At 41.6% G+C, this 18,139-nt stretch overlaps 1 protein-coding gene and 1 pseudogene across 3 annotated transcripts; one reads left to right on the top strand and one right to left on the bottom strand.

Annotated features, from left to right (window-relative positions):
- The first annotated feature begins 1,227 nt into the window (after positions 1-1,227).
- On the top strand, positions 1,228-17,661 carry ZNF283 (zinc finger protein 283). 3 transcript variants are annotated; one of them, XM_074314189.1, is made up of 8 exons: positions 1,228-1,369; positions 1,631-1,832; positions 2,034-2,160; positions 3,034-3,202; positions 3,921-4,026; positions 6,417-6,504; positions 8,302-8,428; positions 14,950-17,661. In XM_074314189.1, exons 5-8 carry the CDS (start codon positions 3,995-3,997, stop codon positions 16,818-16,820), a joined length of 2,118 nt encoding a protein of 705 aa, XP_074170290.1. In that variant the 5' UTR covers positions 1,228-1,369; positions 1,631-1,832; positions 2,034-2,160; positions 3,034-3,202; positions 3,921-3,994; the 3' UTR covers positions 16,821-17,661. The 3 variants fall into 3 exon arrangements, with proteins under 3 accessions (XP_074170290.1, XP_019612114.2, XP_074170288.1); XM_019756555.2 differs by lacking the exon at positions 1,631-1,832; XM_074314187.1 differs by lacking the exons at positions 1,631-1,832; positions 3,034-3,202.
- LOC109460811 (tetraspanin-6) lies at positions 13,276-13,764 on the bottom strand (annotated as a pseudogene).
- Positions 17,662-18,139: the final 478 nt, after the last annotated feature.

Below are 18,139 nucleotides of genomic sequence, written 5' to 3'. Positions count from 1 at the left end.
GAGAGTAGTTTACAGGCTCTCGGCCTCACGTGGAAGGGTGCTGGCTCGGGTGGTGGATGGCCGTCGGCTGTGGCTGATTGGCCGTCGGCTGTGGCCGGTTAGCCGATTGGCTGCCGGTATAACTGCTGTGGCTACAGAGGATTGCCAAGGAGCCGAGCAGAGCCGAGCAGAGCCGAAGAGAGTGGAAGAGGAGAGCCGAGGAGAGCGGAAGAGAGGAGAGGAACAGAGTCGAGAGAGTAGAGGAGAGTCGTCGGTCGGTCGGTTGGCGGAAAGGCGGACGGCAGGTCGCACGTCCGGTGAACCCAGCCTCCAGTGAGACCATAGTGGTATGACTCCCCTGCCTATGGCTCTGTGGGTGTTCCTTTTCGGCCTCACCATATCCTGCGTTCTTGTGTGGGGAGCGGGAGCAGAGACCCCGCAGGCCACCCCACCTGAAAGATGGCATGATGAGCAGGCCTCCACGCGCGACAAATGGCGGAGCGAGCAGGGTCTCCCACACGACACCTTCTCACGTCTCTGTCCTATAGAGAACTTCACACAAGTCTCCATGGTCACAATATCCATTCACGAACACTTACAGTTGCTTTCCAACAGTGGCATATAATGTCTTAACACATATACTCTCCTTGCCGCTTAAGGAAACAAAGATTCACATTGGCAGAAACTATCCGATGGGTATAAACAACTCCACACAGGGTCCCAGACACCAAATGGGACCCACAAACTCACCCAGAGCAAGACACACTCTAGTCTTGGGAAGGCACAGGTCTAGTCTTGGGATGAGAATTTTACATCTGTTCAACTACCAGATCCTTTTCCAGTGTCTGGTACCCAGGTAAGCTTGTGGCCCCGCCCAGGGTCATTCCCATGTTCTTTTGTTGGGATGTTCCCCGTCCCTCCCCCTCTCCCACCCCCCATCACCCCCCCCCCCCAAGTCCCTGGTCAACCCTCATTTCCATCTTTGCCAGCTCTGTACTCCAGAATGCGTTCCTCTTCCTTTGCTGAGAACCTTCTAATTCACCCTCGGCCACACCAAAGATACGTGAACAGCTACGCGGTCGCCAAAGCCAGGAGCTACTACCTCCAGCAAAGCCAAGATAGGCTTAGGTAATGTGTCTTTGATAGGCGGGGCCGAGTTGCATGCTGGTACATTTCGAAGGTCCCAGTTTCCGGGGATTTGCCTGCTGTGGACTACATTTCCCAGAAATCTCAGCGCTGGGAGAGTTTGCCTGCGGGGAGCACTTGAAACGGCGAGGCTCCCAGCCTCCTAGGATTTTCCGCTTCTCATTTCCCATAAGCCTCTGGGCCCAAACTAGCCACGGTGTCTGAGTCCTTTTCCGCTGTCCTCTAGGTTCTTGGATGCTGCGCGGTGAGTTGTTCTTGTCCCAGGAAGTAGTCACCACCGGGTAAGGATGGCAGGGCTCAGTGGACTTTACCGGAGCGGGATTGGAATCGGCGGTGAGGGGTGTCACTGGGAGGCGCTTGAGGTGGGGCCCGGGTCGCGGATGGGGCGTGTCGCATCAGGAGCCTCAAGCCTGTGTGTCCGCGAGCAGCCGAGAATGGTGTGTGAGAGGCGGCGAGTCAGGGCTGGGATGTGTCTCGGTGATGAGGTGCGTGGCCCTCTTTGTAGGTGTGGTTTGCTTTGGCGTGTGCTCTAAGTTTCCTCCAGATTCTTAGGGCCTGCCAAAGTGAAATGACCACAAGAAAAGAAGTCCTGTACTAAGCCCTGGGACGAACGTTTCAAGAAAGAAGGCACAGGTCGAATCTTGAGAATTTTACATCTGAAAGTGTCCTTTGACAGGCTCCTGGGAAGACGTGATGAGGTCCCAGAGGTAGGATTCCTAGAAGGGCCACCTCTGCTCCTTGGGAGCCAACCTCATGTTTCAGAGTCACTGCACTCGGGCATCTGTTCCCAAGAATTACTGTCAACTCGGAGATAGATCCCAGCCTCCATTTGAACTCTATTTGGTTGTGGGTGGTTGAAGGTAGGTGTGGCCCTAGAGGTTATTTTGGTTCTATTTTTTCTTTTTTAGTTAAGTCCGCTTGTGCTCCAAGAAATGCTGGTGTCTCATGATTCCCCTTTCCCCCCACTGATGTCGGGTTTCTAAGGAGGACCCGGAGGAGGAAAGAATTGTTATATGTTTATAAATCGAGGTTCAGGTGAGTTTGTTTCTTTTTTATTCATACAATTACCTTTGTTTTTAGATCATGAGAATGTTTGCTTCCTTGGCCTGAAAGATCTTGGCTATCCTGGAGTCTTCCTTCTGGCGAATGACCCACCATGCTGATGCATCCCTCTTCCCAGTGGCCACCCCCTATTGTCCTTTCCGTCATTTAATAGCCCTCTGTTCACATGGCAAATTTTGCAGGTCCTTCACTGTGTTCTCCCTTTCTAGGCATTCTGATGGTATAGAAATACACCTCCTGGAGATTAATGTTAGAGCTTTATTTTAGACCATGAACACTTGGGGAGATTAGTATTTAGGTAGTGTGGTGTACAAACTATGTCTTCTCCAGTCATGATTTTTAAAGCAAGGCAAAGTAGGAGGGGATAGATAGTTTCAGTTATTAAATTTCAATGTTGAGAGGCTTTTTGGGGAAGGAATGTGATCGAGCTTTTGATAGGACTTTGCAGTTTGCACCAACAAGGGCAGAGACTTGTAGATAATCTTTAGGTAGAAAATCAATAACATTGCTAAACATGAGATATTTCAGGTACAACTTTGTGTGGGTTGTGAGAGGCAGTATTGTGTTGTGTTTAAAAGTAAGGCTCTGGATCTACAGCATCTGGATTCATATTCTGGCTCTGTCTGTTCCCAGCTGTGTGAGCTTAGACAAATGACTGGCTCTCGTGCCAAGTCCAAAAAATCGGAACAAAATCATACCTATCTTTGTGGGGTTGTAATGATGTGAGATGAGTTAATAGGTGTAAAGCTCCTTAGAACAGTACCTGCCCCGTGATACCGGCTTGGTGAATAGTAAGAGTTGCTGTTATGTGGTGATTCTGGATCTTTCTCCATCAACTTTTTCTAGATTGACATATGAAGAGAAATATGAAGGAGATTGTGATGGGTGCTTGCAAGTTTAAAAAAATGACGAAACGCTCAAATGGTTTAGTACAGAAAATCTTAACCTGAGGTCGTCTTACTCCCTTTATGAACTTCCAAGGGACCACAGACCCCTTGAAATTGAGACAGTTTTGGTAACTATTTGTAAATTCATTTTTTAAAGTGGGTAAAATGTCTATAATTTCATGAGATTGTCAAGTGTACATGACCCCTAAAAGATACAGCTCCATTTGTTTGGGATAAAGATACAAGAGCTGGGATAGAACTTGTACAAAATTAGTGTCCAGTGACATTTAAACAGTTAAGTGAATTGCAGTATATCTTGTGGTGGATAATATGTATCTAGTAAAAATTAATGTTCATCAAGAATCAAAAGAAGGAAAAATGTAAATTATGTAATACTAAGCAGTAGTTAGAGGTCTGCACAAAAGTACTCAAGAATACTACGAGCGCTATACGAATCCCATTTGAAAAGACAGGGTTTTGAAAGACATTTTTCAAGGATTATATCCAAAATGGTTTTTTTTCAAATTATTATTATTTTTTTCAGTTACAGTTGGCATTCAGTATTATATTAGTTTTAGGTGTACAGCACAGTGGTTAGACATTTATATAATTTATGCAGTGATCCCCCGATTAGTCTAGGACGCCCCCCCCGCCCCCACACTGTGCATAGTTGTTTCAATATTCTTGACTACTCAAATATGTTGAGTATGCTCTACTCAAAATGTTGTTTTAATTGGCCATTCAGTGAGGAGGTGGAGAGGTGGACACTTGTCGAGCATCCACTCTGTACCAAATATGTATGTTTTTGTGATGTTACTGTTTACGTGCATGTATTTCCTTTCTCAGACTTTAAAGCTGACGTACATAATTTGTGTTCATTCATGGGAGGATCTTGACAGTGAACGTGACTTCTTGTGGTGATGAGCAACAGCCACAGGATGTTCGAGAGCTGGTAGGTGTGATTTGTTTTGGGCCCACTGATTTTCAGTGTTGGGCTGTTTGTTTAGTTTTCTTAATGACTTCAATATACCCCTTCCCTATCACTCAATTTTTTTACATTTGGAAGTATCTTTTTAGTTTTGATAATGGAATTAATATAAGTTTGTTGCAAAAAAAAATTCAGCAGTCCAGGAAGCATACAGAGAAGGAAATGAAAATTACATCCTCTTAATCATTCTTAGTATTTTTGGTGTATTTTTATTCATTTTCTTTTCCTGTGAGCCTATGTGTCCGACTTTTGTTTCTGCAGAATAAAATCACAGTAATTGGTAATATAATTTAGTTGAAAACTCTCTAACTTTCAGTTTGAAAATGAAATCCAATCTAGGCTTGGGTTTTATTTTAATCTTGAGTATGTAGAAAGAAGAGGGAAGGGCCAGTGATTCCTTTCTTATGTGAAAACCTTCAAGTGTTTACAACTTTTAGGAATATAGAAATGCCATGTAAAAGTTGATTACCAGGATAATAAAGACAGACTTTCAGAATTAGCCTATTTCAAAGGTTATTTCCACCGAAAATAGCAGTAATTTCTAATGGACAGCTGTCTTACGAAAATCTAGTTTACAAATAATATATTCAAGGACAGATGTTAGTACTAGAAAGTAGGATAAGAAGATTATTGGTATAAATATTCAAATAAGCCACCAGTCTGCCCAGAACAAGACTGAGCCTCACAAGATTGAGCCTCCACTTAGCGTTCTCAGCTTGACACTGATTCTGGTTGTCTTTTCTGAGCCAATTTTTTGGTGCCTAATTTTGTCTCTTGTATTCATCTTGTGTATTTTTAGCTACTTATGGAGACATTTCTCTAAGTGGAATCTTGGGTAAAAATTTACCCCAAATGTAAGACCCTGAGGTAGTAGCATTTGGGAGGTGATACAATGACTAAAAGACATATTTGTTACCTATAAGACAAGGAAGACAGCAGGCTGGCTGGGTGGCTCAGGTTGGAGCGCTGTGCTCTGAATGCCAAGGTCGCCAGTTAGATTCCCACATGGGCCAGTGAGCTGCGCCCTCTACGCGAAGATTGTGAGCAACAGCTCTCCCTGGAGCTGAGCTGCCGTGAGCTGCTGAGTGCGGCCGCCCAATGGCTGGACACCGACTGCCTCAGCCCGGGGGAGCGCAAGGCTCATAGTACCAGCTTGGGCCAGGGAGCTGTGTCCTACACAATTAGGCTGAGAAACAATGGCTTGAACCGGAGTGGAGATGGAAGTGGAAGAAAGGGGGAGAGAGAAAAAAGACAAGACAAAATATATATACGAACAAGTAAGTGTAGGACAGCCAGCAACAAAGGCCAGCAGGTAATTCAGGTGACCTGTTTTAGGAACTCATAGGAAGGTGATTGTAGGCAGTACTGTTGGGTCATCACCAACTTTGCGGAGGCAAATGGAATTTATCCTGTGAGTTATATATAGTATAGTTTTTATCCTACTGATGTTAGTTATGAAGACTAACAGGATCAAGTAATTCAGTAATTACCTGGAAGATATTATTCTAAGAAGACAGGTTCAGATACAAAATAAACCCATCTGTCAGAAGACATGAAAAGAATCAGAATCAAAACCTTATCAATATATCCATGACATTTTGGGGGAAATTTCAGCCATGTTTTCTAGGTAGGACAAAAGTAGAAATCATATAGTTAGTGTAACGCATGGCCATTGTTACAACAATTGCGCAGAATACCTACACAAAATTATGGTTATGATCACAGTACAAAATAAACATTATTACATATAGCTATATAACTTTCCACAAATGTTCATCTATTGATGTCTGATTGTCAGTCTTTCTATATTGATATATGCATATAGTTTATAAATATACTCATGCTATACATGCTGTAACCTGTTTTTACTGTTGACAATATATCTTGGTTATTTTCCCCAAACTCACATAGTTTCATAGTGTTCCAGTGTATGGATGTTCCGAATGCATTCAGAAATCAGATTTTTGGGCACAGGCAATTTGCCTGAGCAATTCTTTGTATAGCCTGTCCGCCCGTATGCCTTGATCAGCTTTCTCCAGTCCTGAGCCTATGAAGAATGTTCTAGTTTGGACCATGTGGTCCACTCAGTCCTGACAGGTGGAAATGGAGGGAGGAGGATCTGATCTGGGCAGGACTGAGTAGTCCAATCTCAGCCCCATATCTGCATCCCCAGAATTGGGCACTGTCAGAAGCCTGCTGCAGTACCTGGGGTTTGGGGTGAGAGTTTAGAGGTCACCAACAGTGTCTGGAGTTTGGAGGAGAAGCAGGAATGGAGGAGATCAAAGCTCATGAACTTGAGTCAGGACGGGACCACTTAAGCACACCTGGCCTAAAGCGTCTTTTTCCTTCCCTAGCTCTGGCTTTTCTGGACTTTGTGCTTCACCAGTAGAGGAACCCCATGGAGCGTTAATTAGTCCTTGCAATTCTAGAACCATGACTGATGTAAGTTGGTGTTTCTCTCTCCTTGAAATGTAGTGATTTTTATGTGAATATTTTCCTTAATTATCCTAAAGCTTTCTACCCACGCCTGAACCTGCTTCTCAGATTCTCCTATGCCAGTGAAGGATGGTATCAGATCGCCCAGTGTCCTCCCTATGTCCCTTTTCCAATCAGTGTTATTATATTCATTGAACACATTGTTCAACATCTCCTGTGTTCTCAGTCTTCTATCAGGAGCAGTGAAGAAATGGAATCTTTTGAGGGCAATATTGAACTTCTGTCAAAGAATAACTCAAAGAAATACAGCTGACAGCACACTTTCACTTGTATGCAAGGAAAACCAATAGTAGATTGATTTCATCTAGCAAAGCACAAACAGGATTTCTATAAAAGAAGGAGGAAAGAGGAGAGAATGAAAGACTGTAGACATCTTGAAAACAACAGCTTTCCGTTGATTGGCAGGCAGCTTGGAAAGAAGCCAGGCAAGGTATTGTGCCCTTAGACATCTGGATGGCCATCCAAGAGAGCAGTTTCACTTGTGCATTCTTTGGAAGACCTTTGGTGTTTCACTGTGACACATCCATGGCAGGCCGTCTTGGGTCATGCCCTTGGTTATCACCTCCATCTTCGTTCCCCTAGGACTGCACCACTTCCCTGATCAGATCTCTTACCCCCGGGACAAGTTGTGGTGTGATGAGTTAGTCATGAGGGTCTCATTGGACCACACAGGAAAGCTTGGAACTTCGTCACAGACCGGAGTTTTCCAGAGCATTAAGGTGGACTTTGTGATTTCTTGGTTTCAGCCTCAGTTTCTGTATGATCGCATGCTTTGTGAGGCTTTGAGGATTAGAGTGGGGAGAGAGTGGTTCTTTCCAGGGATTCCCTAATTGATGAACTACCAGTGTCAACGTCCATTTCTTCATTGACCAGGTTGTGTAGGTCTTGGGTGACATCTGTATCCTATATCAATATCCTCCAACTTGGGAACAAGAAAGGTGTGAAGCAAGGGGTGGTTGATGGTACCAAGTAAGTAGATGATCCAGATTTTTAAGTACTACATGATAACGGAGCCCCAGAATTAAGAAAATCGATAGGAGTTTTGTTCAATCTATATGTATACATATAATAGTTATTAATGTCGTGTATCCAAATGATGAACTGAATTGTAGCTAATAAAACATTTTATGTATTCATCATAAGAAAAAATGCTTATGATGTAACTTAACAGAATGATTTACTTGCGTTTTAACGATAATCCTTAATTTAATGGAAATCATTTTTCTGAAATAGAGATTTTATAGTGCATTTGGAAAGAAAATGTTTTTGTGGTTGTTTTTTTTTTGTATTCCTTAAAGGGAAAAAAGATGGTGTAGCAGTTCACATTTATAAAGAATTTAGGAGGCAAGCACATAGCAGGTTGCATATATGTATACACACCCATAAGCACACCTTACACACACACACACACTCACACACTCACACTCACACAATTTTTGTTTAATAAAAGAGCAACTGGGATTATTTTACATATTACCAGACAGGTCTGGGTAGCTGAGTTATCTCACAGTATCCAGGAAGTTCTTTCTGCTATAACAGGATTCTTCTAGAACAGTAGACATTCTGCTTTAGTAATTCTAATGTCCTTACTTTTCCAAACTACTGTGTATCACAGGCTTCCAGCCCACTTGTTATGTTTTCCTCTTCTTGCAGTTGAGCCTTCACAACCTTCTTTTTATATCTTGGAAATATTTTCTTAACGTTTTTATATTTCACAAGTAATGCGTGGGTTTTTGCTTTTAGGGGTCGGTGACTTTCAGGGATGTGGCCATTGACTTCTCTCAGGAGGAGTGGGAGTGCCTGGACCCAGCTCAGAGGGACTTGTACGTGGATGTGATGTTGGAGAACTATAGTAACTTGGTCTCACTGGGTAAGGTCACCTGCCTGAAATCATTTAGCATCTCCTCTCTGCAATCAGCTTTCTCCACTGGGAATTACGGGGCTGCCTTTGAAGAAACCAGGTGAATTTCTTCTCCCTGTTCTCAAAGGAACGTTTTGATACTTGTTGGGTTAGAAATGGCTTCCTTTATTTAGCACTTTGATCTTCCCATCCCCCTCAGTGAGCTTCCTCCGCTCCTTCCTGCAATGTCCTCTCTTCTTTAATGACCAAGGAGCTGGATTTGCATTACGGTGTATTTATTTCATAAGCATTGTCAGAGAAACCAGATTTCATACTTTGTTTAACGTCAACATTTCTATAGATTTTCTGTGTCCTTGCTACTCACAGTGTGGTTCTGTTGTTGGAGGAACCGTTAGAAGGCGTGAGCTGAGTAAGTGAAGAAGAGAGTATCGAGAATTAGTGAGGGAGACAGGCGGGGCCCCAATGGCAGCCAGTTTTATTGGTTGGGGGGAAGAATCTGGATTGTTTCCTCAGTGATTAGAAGCCAAGGTTTGGTTTACATGGGGTTTTAACATTTTTATTGTGAAGTATGACACAAATACCTAACATCAGCTTCTCCTGGTGCTTGTTAGAAATGCAGCTTGTCAGGCCCTAGCCCTGACCAGCAGAACAGAATCAGTGTTTACACAGGATCCCCAGGTGATTTGTATGCACGTTAAACAAGCACCGCTCTTAGTTTTTTCTGACACACATGCAGGGAGTATAGCGATTAGATTGGTGCAAAAGTAATTGCTATTTAAAAGGTTAAAAATAGTTAACAAAAACCGCAGTTACTTTTGCACCAACCTAATAGAAACAGGGTCCTGATATACTCTGGCTTTCAAAAGAGCCTCTTCCTTTATATAGAGGTGGGCTGAATGAACAGAACTCATTTCAGACTAAGCCAAGGCATTTCTTTACTTTGAAGTTGGAAGTTACAATCTCAGCTAAAGCCTGAAAATGTCTCATGAAACTTCTTGTTTTCCTCTTAGCAAAATGTGGGGACAGAGCCAGGAGTGCAGTTTCCAGGCTCTCGGCCTCACGTGGAAAGGTGCTGGCTCAGGTAGTAAATGACCATCAACTGTGATTGGATGGCCATCAGCTGTGGCTAGTTGGCTGTCAGCTGTGACCAGTGAGCCACTGGCCACTAATATAACTGCTGTGGCTATGCTAGCAGCAAATGGGGATTATTGAGAAGATGGTGGCTGAGCTAGCAAGCGGCGCAGTGAGGGTTGCGAACAGTGTGGCTCCTGCCTCCTGTGTCTCCAACCCAGCCGCCAACGAGACTATAGTGATATGACTCCCCTACCTATGGCTCCGTGGGTGTTCCTTTTTGGCCTAGCCGTATCCTGCGTTCTTATGTGGGGAGCGGGACCAGAGACCCTGCAGGCCGCTCCGAATGACACAAAATTACAACAGTGACAATAACAACAGTTAATACTGTGCTTACTAAAACCAGGGTCTGTTCTCAGCAGAGCAAATACATGAACTGTGACTCTCACAACATCCTCATGAGATAGATACTATTACTATTTTTATTTGAGGCTCGTACAGTTCAAGTGACTTCCCAAGGTCACACAGCTGGTGGGAGGCAGTGGCACCGATTGAACGTAGGAAGTCTGGCTCCAGAATCTGTGTTTTCCACCAGTGTGTTCTATTTGCTTTAACAAGATGAAGCCTGAATGAGTCTGAAACACGATCTATTTCCTAGGTGATATCGTGGTCTTTATTCCCGTCATCCTTCTCCTTTCTGAAGTCTTTATCAGTATTATTTTACCTTTACTTTATTGCAAATTAACTAAATGTTTTGAGCTTACAATTATTTAAAAAATTGTCTACACCATTTGGCATTTCTTTTTTTGCAAGCAGACACTGCATTTCTAAGTCAGATGGGATGACACTGGAGCAAGGAGAGGAGCCCTGGATGGTTGTGTGGGGAGGGCCGAGAAATTGGAACCCAGGAAGTTGAAGGCGAGAGGGAACCAACACTGCAGGGAACAACCTCACAGGTCACAGAGGAGGAGAAGGAGGAACAGCTGTTCGGAAAGCTCCCTAGGAGGGGCCAAGGCCTGTGGAGTGAAAGCCTGACACCTGGGAGGAAATTGAGGTCTCACTTTGGGCCACCTTACGATCTCATTTCCCACTCTTCTTGGTTATTTTTTTTTTCCTCTTCTTGGTTTTCTTCTCATGTTTCCCTCACATTTCAGTGGGGAAGGTGTTCTTTTTTGTTTCCAGTGCATCCATTGTACTTATACGTTGGATTAGGCTGCTTTCCCACTCTTGCATTTTTCTCGCTCTGTGAATAAATATACGCATTCATTCATAAATTCTGCAAATATTTTGAGTGCCTACTCCCAGCCAGGCATCGTACTGGGCATTGTCAATACAGTCATGGCCAAGATTAATGACTTGCCCATTCTCACGCAGTTTGTGTAGTTAGGGAGAAACATAAAATAAGTAAATAAATAAATAGATAAATAATATCTTGTAATGAAACATGTTGTTCAGGAAATGTAAACAGCATAAGAGAATGGAAAACAATGGGACTTGATAGGGCTAATTCAGATAAGATGGTCAGGGGAAGCTATCTCGAATAGACACATGAAGCCTGGGATCAATTTATATAAGTATCTGGAGAGGAGTATCAGTTGCAGTGAACAGCAGGTGCAAAGGTCCTGTGGTCGGAAAGGAACTTTGTTGGAGGACGTATAAAAAGGCCCGGGCAGAGTTAGTAAAGGAACATGTACTAAGAAATTAGGTCAGGAGATAGGATAGGCAAGGACAGGATAATATACAGCTTTGTTGTTTTAGGAATTTGGGTTGTTTAGTCTCTTTCAGTCTGAAATAGCTCATATGTCTCTCCTTGACTTGCATTCCTTGCTGCTTTTGCAGATTAGAGGTCAGTTGTTTTGTACAGTGTTCTTCAGTGTGGGTTTGTCTGCTCTTTCCTCATGCTTTGATTTAGATTATGCATCTTTGGTGGAAATATCACAGTTGATGCTGCGTTCTTGCATTCTGTCAGGCAGTGCAAATGATTTGTCATTACTGCTGAATCTTCCTTTGAGCCATTGGTTAGGGTGGTATCTGCTGGCTCCCTCCCTGTAAAGTTAATCTTTTTTCCTTTATTGAGTATTTTGTGAGGAGGAACTTTGAGGCTACTAAATATCATATTCCTCTTCAAACTTTGTTTATTTATATATTGCATTTCTAGTCAGTGAGTTGTAATCTGTTCTTCCCATTATTTATTTTGAAGCTCAGAATGTTTGAGCTTGTTCCAGATTTGACCACTGGGAACTCTGTCGTATGGCATTTGTGTCCTTTGGCACGTCTCCATCACTCTTTAAATGCTTCTTTATTTTCTTATACAAAACATGTTCCAGACTCATCTTGTACTTTCCCTGTTCTAGCTCTAAAGCCAGCTATTTCTTCAAGGTGCCCTGGTTCTTTTTAGTCGAGAATGGTGTTTAGAAGCCAAAATCTAGGTAGTAAGTTTGCTCATTGCTTCTGAGGGATGGTTGCTCCCAGCCATTCTTAGTGGACAGAACTAGGGTGTACATACACACACACACACACACACACACACACACACACACACACACATTTATAGCTATACGAGGTCAGACAATTAAATTCGCGAACTTGTTGCAATGATGTTGCTAACCTTTTTTGATATCAGATGGATTATTCATTATGAATTTGTACCAGCTGGACAAACAGTTAACCAAGTTTACTATTTGGAAGTGCTGAAAAGGCTGCGTGAAAAAGTTAGACGAAAATGACCTGAACTTTTCACCAACAATTCATGGCTCTTGCATCACGACAATGCACCAGCTCACACGGCACTGTGTGTGAGGGAATTTTTAGCCAGTAAGCAAATAACTGTATTGGAACACCCTCCCTACTCACCTGATCTGGCCCCCAATGACTTCTTTCTTTATCCGAAGATAAAGGAAATATTGAAAGGAAGACATTTTGATGACATTCAGGACATCCAGGGTAATATGACGATAGCTGTGACGGCCATTCCAGAAAAATAGTTCCAAAATTGCTTTGAAGGGTGGACTAGGCGCTGGCTTTGGTGCATAGCTTCCCAAGGGGAGTACTACAAAGGTGAGCGTAGTGATATTTAGCAATGAGGCATGGAGCTCTTTTTCTAGGATGAGTTCGCGAACTTGATTGTCAGACCTCGTATGTTGGTAACCTTGTGTCCACACAGATATCTCCCAATTCCAACTCACCACTACAGGTTTCATTTCAGCTTATTCATTTTCCATATTTCTGACTCCCTTCTTTGGTAGTAAAAAACCTGGCTTCCACCATCCTTAATCTATTATTTGATTGAACTCTCTGTATGTAACTAACCTTCCGTTATCACCACCACCTTGATCTTGCTATTGTCCGTCTCATTCCACTTGGGCTGTGCAAACCCATGCTAGGTCACGTACACACAGACACTTGGCCTTCCCCTGCTTGCATTCTGACTCCCCACATGCAACAACCCTTTTCTACTGTAACCCCCTTCACGCTGGTTGACCTTCAACTACTCTGCTCTGCGCTTCATTTGATTAAATCTTGATCCTTGAGTGTTCATTTAGAAACTATTCTGTGTGGTAATATGGGAAGTATTCATTAAGCTCTTCTGTTATATACCAAAGTGTGATGATTGCCTTGAGGAAAACCACTTGTGAAGTTTGAATTATGAGTTAAACTAGGTGCTTTTTTCATGGAACACCATTTTTTTCTTGAAAGAATGACTGATAGACAAACTATGGTTATCCAGACTTAAAGTTCCTCCTCACAAAATACTCATTAAAGGAAATGTTTTTTTCTGATTAGATAGGAGTAAGACCGTGTCATGCTGGTTACACTCTCTCATACTGGTGATTTGTTATGGCGCAGGAGAGGCAGTAGGCGAGAAGGATTCCGATCAGCTGGAAGTAAGCAACGCCACAGGAAATTCCGGCAACAACTCCCATTTCTGATTCTATAATGGTCATCACCTTTACAAAACAACTTTCATTGTTTACTTTATCTGCATCTCTCTGAGGAGAACAATCTTCAAGTTTACAGCAGCTTTCTGGAAATTCTTTTTCTGAGTAATAATTAGTACCTTTCCAGTCTCTAAAATTGGTGACACCACAATAATGCAACGTATGTTGAATCTTGTCTACTGCATGGCTTCTGTAATTTCCTGTAGCTTTAAAGTCTTCTCATAATTATTCTTAAAGCTGTTCTTAGTCTCATGTCTGAAAACCAACACTATGATGGCAGTGACCAGTACAACCAAAAAAAATGAGAGTCAGAAACATTGCATACAGTTTTAGCATCCACGCAGAAGCTCAGCAGGTAGCAAAACAGCCAGAGGTTCCCAAACGAATGATAACAGTGCCAGTGCCAATGAGTATGAAGGGGACATTGATGGCCTTCCCATTTAAAAGGGAAAATTAATTCTCTAGGCTCACATTGCCAATTCTCCAGGCCCAAATGCCAACAGCCAGAACATGAAAGTATAGATAAGGAGGATACTCTTGAAATAAGTAATGACTGGTTTAGTCTGCAGTCTCCGAGATGGGGCCGCACGGGGTCATCAGAACAGCTAAAGTGCAATGGATTTTAATGGAACATAGTATGAAAAGTTCATAGGTATGGTTGCATATTGCACATTGCAACTAACCTTTAAGAAACTACCGCTTCTCAGGTTCTACTGTAGTATCAAAGAATAACATCCCCAATTATCTGAACAGGCCCATAAAGTATTTTACCATTTTACAATTACGTATCTGTGGAAAGCTGGGTTTTCTTCAACTACTTCAACCAAAATAGCATTGCCATTGACTGAATGCAGAGATAGATACCCTGTTTCCCAGAAAATAAGACCTAGCTGGGCAATCAGCTCTAATTCATCTTTTGGAGCAAAAATTTATACCCGACCCGGTATTACATCATATCATATATCATATCATATCATATATCATATCATATATCATATATCATATATCATATCATATATCATATCATATCATATCATATCATATCACATACCCGGTCTTGTATTACATAAAACCTGGTCTTATGGTAAAGTAAGACCGGGTCTTATATTAATTTTTGCTCCAAAAGACACATTAGAGCTGATTGTCCGGTTAGGTCTTATTTTGGGGGAAACACGGTAGTCATTAAAAGTTCAGCTGGAACTACACCTGGGCACAGAAGGGCTTGATTGATGGAAGGGCACATTTTGGTTTAAGGGACCATCTACATAGGAAGATGAGGGTCTTGTTAAAGTGATCTTTGTCAAATTCTCCAGACAACTGTCAGATCAGAACATTAAGATCACAAGAGCAGAAAAATCAAAGCTGAATTTGATAAGGAGAGACTAGATGCTTAGGAGTTCAGTGAGTTTACTAATCCAATTCACTTATAGGTATTATTTTCAATTTATCTTTTATTTTTACTATAGAGGTCATTTTTCTGGTAGAGGAAGTAAAATGTGTGGTTTTCTTGTTTTCTTTCAGATTTGGAGTCAACATATGAGACCAAAAATACATTTTCAGGAAAGAACATTTTTGACATAAAATTTTCCCAGTGGGAGATAAAGGAAAGAAATAAGACCCTTGGCTTTGAGGCATCCATTTTTAAGAATAATCGGAAGTGCAAAAGCAAATTCAAGGGACTACAGGGACATCAGGAGGAATACTTCAGTCAAATGATAATCAGCTATGAAAAAATGCCCACTTACAGAAAAAGTAAATCTCTTACTGCACAGCAAAGTATTCATATTCCAGAGAAACCCTGTGTTTGTAAGGAATGTGGGAAGGCTTGTGGTCATGGTTCAAAACTTTTTCAACATGAGAGAACTCATACGGCTGAAAAACACTTTGAATGTAAAGAATGTGGGAAGGACTTTTTTAGTGCCTATAAACTCACTGTGCACCAGAGATTTCATACTGGTGAGAAACCCTACAAATGTAAGGAATGTGGGAAGAGCTTTAGTTGGGGATCAAGTCTTGTTAAACATGAGAGAATCCATACTGGTGAGAAACCCTACGAATGTAAAGAATGTGGGAAGACCTTTAGTCGTGGCTATCACCTTACTCAGCATCAGAAAATTCATATTGGTGTGAAATCCTATGAATGTAAGGAATGTGGGAAGGCCTTTTTTTGGGGCTCAAGCCTTGCTAAACATGAGATAATTCATTCAGGTGAGAAACCTTATAAATGTAAAGAATGTGGGAAGGCCTTCAGTCGTGGCTATCAACTTACTCAGCATCAGAAAATCCATACTGGTAAGAAACCTTATGAATGTAAAGTATGCGGAAAGGCTTTTTGTTGGGGCTATCAACTTACTCGACATCACATATTTCATACTGGCAAGAAACCTTACGAATGTAAGGAATGTGGGAGGACATTTAATTGTGGCTCGAGTCTTGTTCAACATGAAAGAATTCATACGGGTGAGAAACCCTATGAATGTAAAGAGTGTGGAAAGGCTTTTAGTCGTGGCTATCACCTTAGTCAACATCAGAAAATCCATACTGGTGAGAAACCTTTTGAATGTAAGGAATGTGGGAAAGCCTTTAGTTGGGGTTCAAGCCTTGTTAAACATGAAAGAGTCCATACTGGTGAGAAATCCTACGAATGTAAAGAATGTGGCAAAGCCTTCGGCAGTGGCTATCAACTTACTCGACATCAGATATTTCATAATGGAGAGAAACCCTATGAATGTAAGGAATGTGGGAAATCCTTTAATTGTGGCTCAAGTCTTGTTCAACATGAGAGAGTTCATACTGGTGAAAAACCCTATGAATGTAAAGAGTGTGGAAAGGCTTTTAGTCGTGGCTATCACCTTACTCAACATCAGAAAATCCATACTGGTGAGAAACCTTTTAAATGTAAGGAATGTGGTAAGGCCTTCAGTTGGGGTTCAAGCCTTGTTAAACATGAGCGAGCCCATACTGGTGAGAAATCCTATGAATGTAAAGAATGTGGGAAGGCCTTTAGTCATAGCTATCACCTTACTCAACATCAGAAAATACATACTGGTGAGAAACCTTTTGAATGTAAGGAATGTGGGAAAACCTTCAGTTGGGGTTCAAGCCTTGTTAAACATGAGCGAGCCCATACTGGTGAGAAATCCTGTGAATGTAAAGAATGTGGGAAGACCTTTCGAAGTGGCTATCAACTGTGTGTTCATCAGAGATTTCATACTGATGAGAAACCTTACCAATGTGAGGAATTTGGGAAGTCTTTTATTCATGGCTCAAGACTTGTTCAACGTGAGAGAACTTATAGTAATGATAAACCCCATGAATATAATGAATGCAGGGAAACCTTTATATGGCCGTCTTACTCAAATGAGTCAGTTGATACTGGTGAGACCTTATGATTGAAGAGATGGCAAAGAACGTTTTTCTGTGTGTGTATGGATGACTTACAACAAGAAGAGAAGTCTTACTCTTGGGAAACCTTATGAATGTAGGGAATGTGCAAAAGCCTTACCTGTGTGTGGACAGTTTACTTGATACCAGAGAATTCATACTAGTGAGAAACACTTGGAATATAAGGAATATGAAAAGGCCTTTAGATTTCTGCATGATCTTATTGAATGTCAGTTTACACTGATGTAAAACCATTTAAATGAAAGGAACATCTTTATTCATGGCACAAAGTCTGATAAACATTGGAGAATTTATACTCATTAGAAATACTTTAAGGAGTGTGGAAAGACTTACAGGTGAGGTAAACGTCTTAGGGTACGTCATAGGATTCATCCAAATGAGAAACCCTTTGGATTAGAATGTAGGACCGCCTTTAGACAAGTGCTGTTCGAATTTGTCTAGAGACTATTGCCAGCCCACAAAATTGTTTCCTGTCCATCATGAGATGAATGCAGAAAATGAGAGTGAGTGTTTGGAAACTTTTACAGCAATTTGATACGATATTGCCATGGCATGATTACATTTTACAAAAGTATCAGTCCATGAATGATTGGAAATTAAATACAAAAGTTTGCCCCTTTTCAGAAATAATTTGAGAGACATTCACACTTTTGAAGACATGAGACAAGTCATGATATGATTTAATTAGAATAAGAAACCCCTCACTTGTCACCTCTTTGATTAGAATAGCAGAATATACTATAGGAAGATTTGGCAAATGTGGGAATCACAACTTCCTTAAGCCCATAAAAGCATAAATTTATATGAAGTTTGTTCATTTAGCAAATGTATAGAAGACTTCCAACACTTCAGTCTGTTAAATTTCAGCAAATTCATCCTAGAGAGTAACTGTTAATGTAACAAAGGTAGAAAGCCACTTATCCATGGCCAAACCATACTTGTCCTCACCATTCCACCTCCTTAGTACCTGTGGAATGTTGCGCAAAATGCCTGTCCCCAATGGGCATCATCATTAAAATGCTGGTGATGGTAACAGTGCTGTTGTAGAGATTGAATGGATTTAGTGTGCCTCAGGTCCTTTGAAGAGCATCTGGTATGAAGCTTATGCTCAAGAGATATTAGCTGTTTATCTTAGTCTCCTCCTCATTCATATTACTAGTGAATTCTCAGGAGAGGAACACACATTGGTATAATGAGTTTAAGAAAGCTTTTCATAGCCACTTATTCATTTGAATTTCAGATAGTTCATTCTGGATGAGATTTAGGAAAACAAAGAACTTGAGAGGATTTTTATTCAGAATTTAGC

The sequence above is a fragment of the Rhinolophus sinicus genome, linkage group LG11 (genome assembly GCF_036562045.2).
Source record: "Rhinolophus sinicus isolate RSC01 linkage group LG11, ASM3656204v1, whole genome shotgun sequence".
Lineage (NCBI taxonomy): Eukaryota > Metazoa > Chordata > Mammalia > Chiroptera > Rhinolophidae > Rhinolophus > Rhinolophus sinicus.
This window is presented reverse-complemented; position numbering and strand designations above follow the sequence as displayed.

Excerpts from the sequence above, each read along its gene's own strand:
- ZNF283 (XM_074314187.1), top strand. The coding sequence starts at position 3,995 with ATGAGCAACAGCCACAGGATGTTCGAGAGCTG. Across the intron at positions 4,027-6,416 it reads CACAGGATGTTCGAGAGCTG|CTCTGGCTTTTCTGGACTTT; the intron begins GTAGGTGTGATT and ends TTCCTTCCCTAG. Across the intron at positions 8,429-14,949 it reads TAGTAACTTGGTCTCACTGG|ATTTGGAGTCAACATATGAG; the intron begins GTAAGGTCACCT and ends GTTTTCTTTCAG.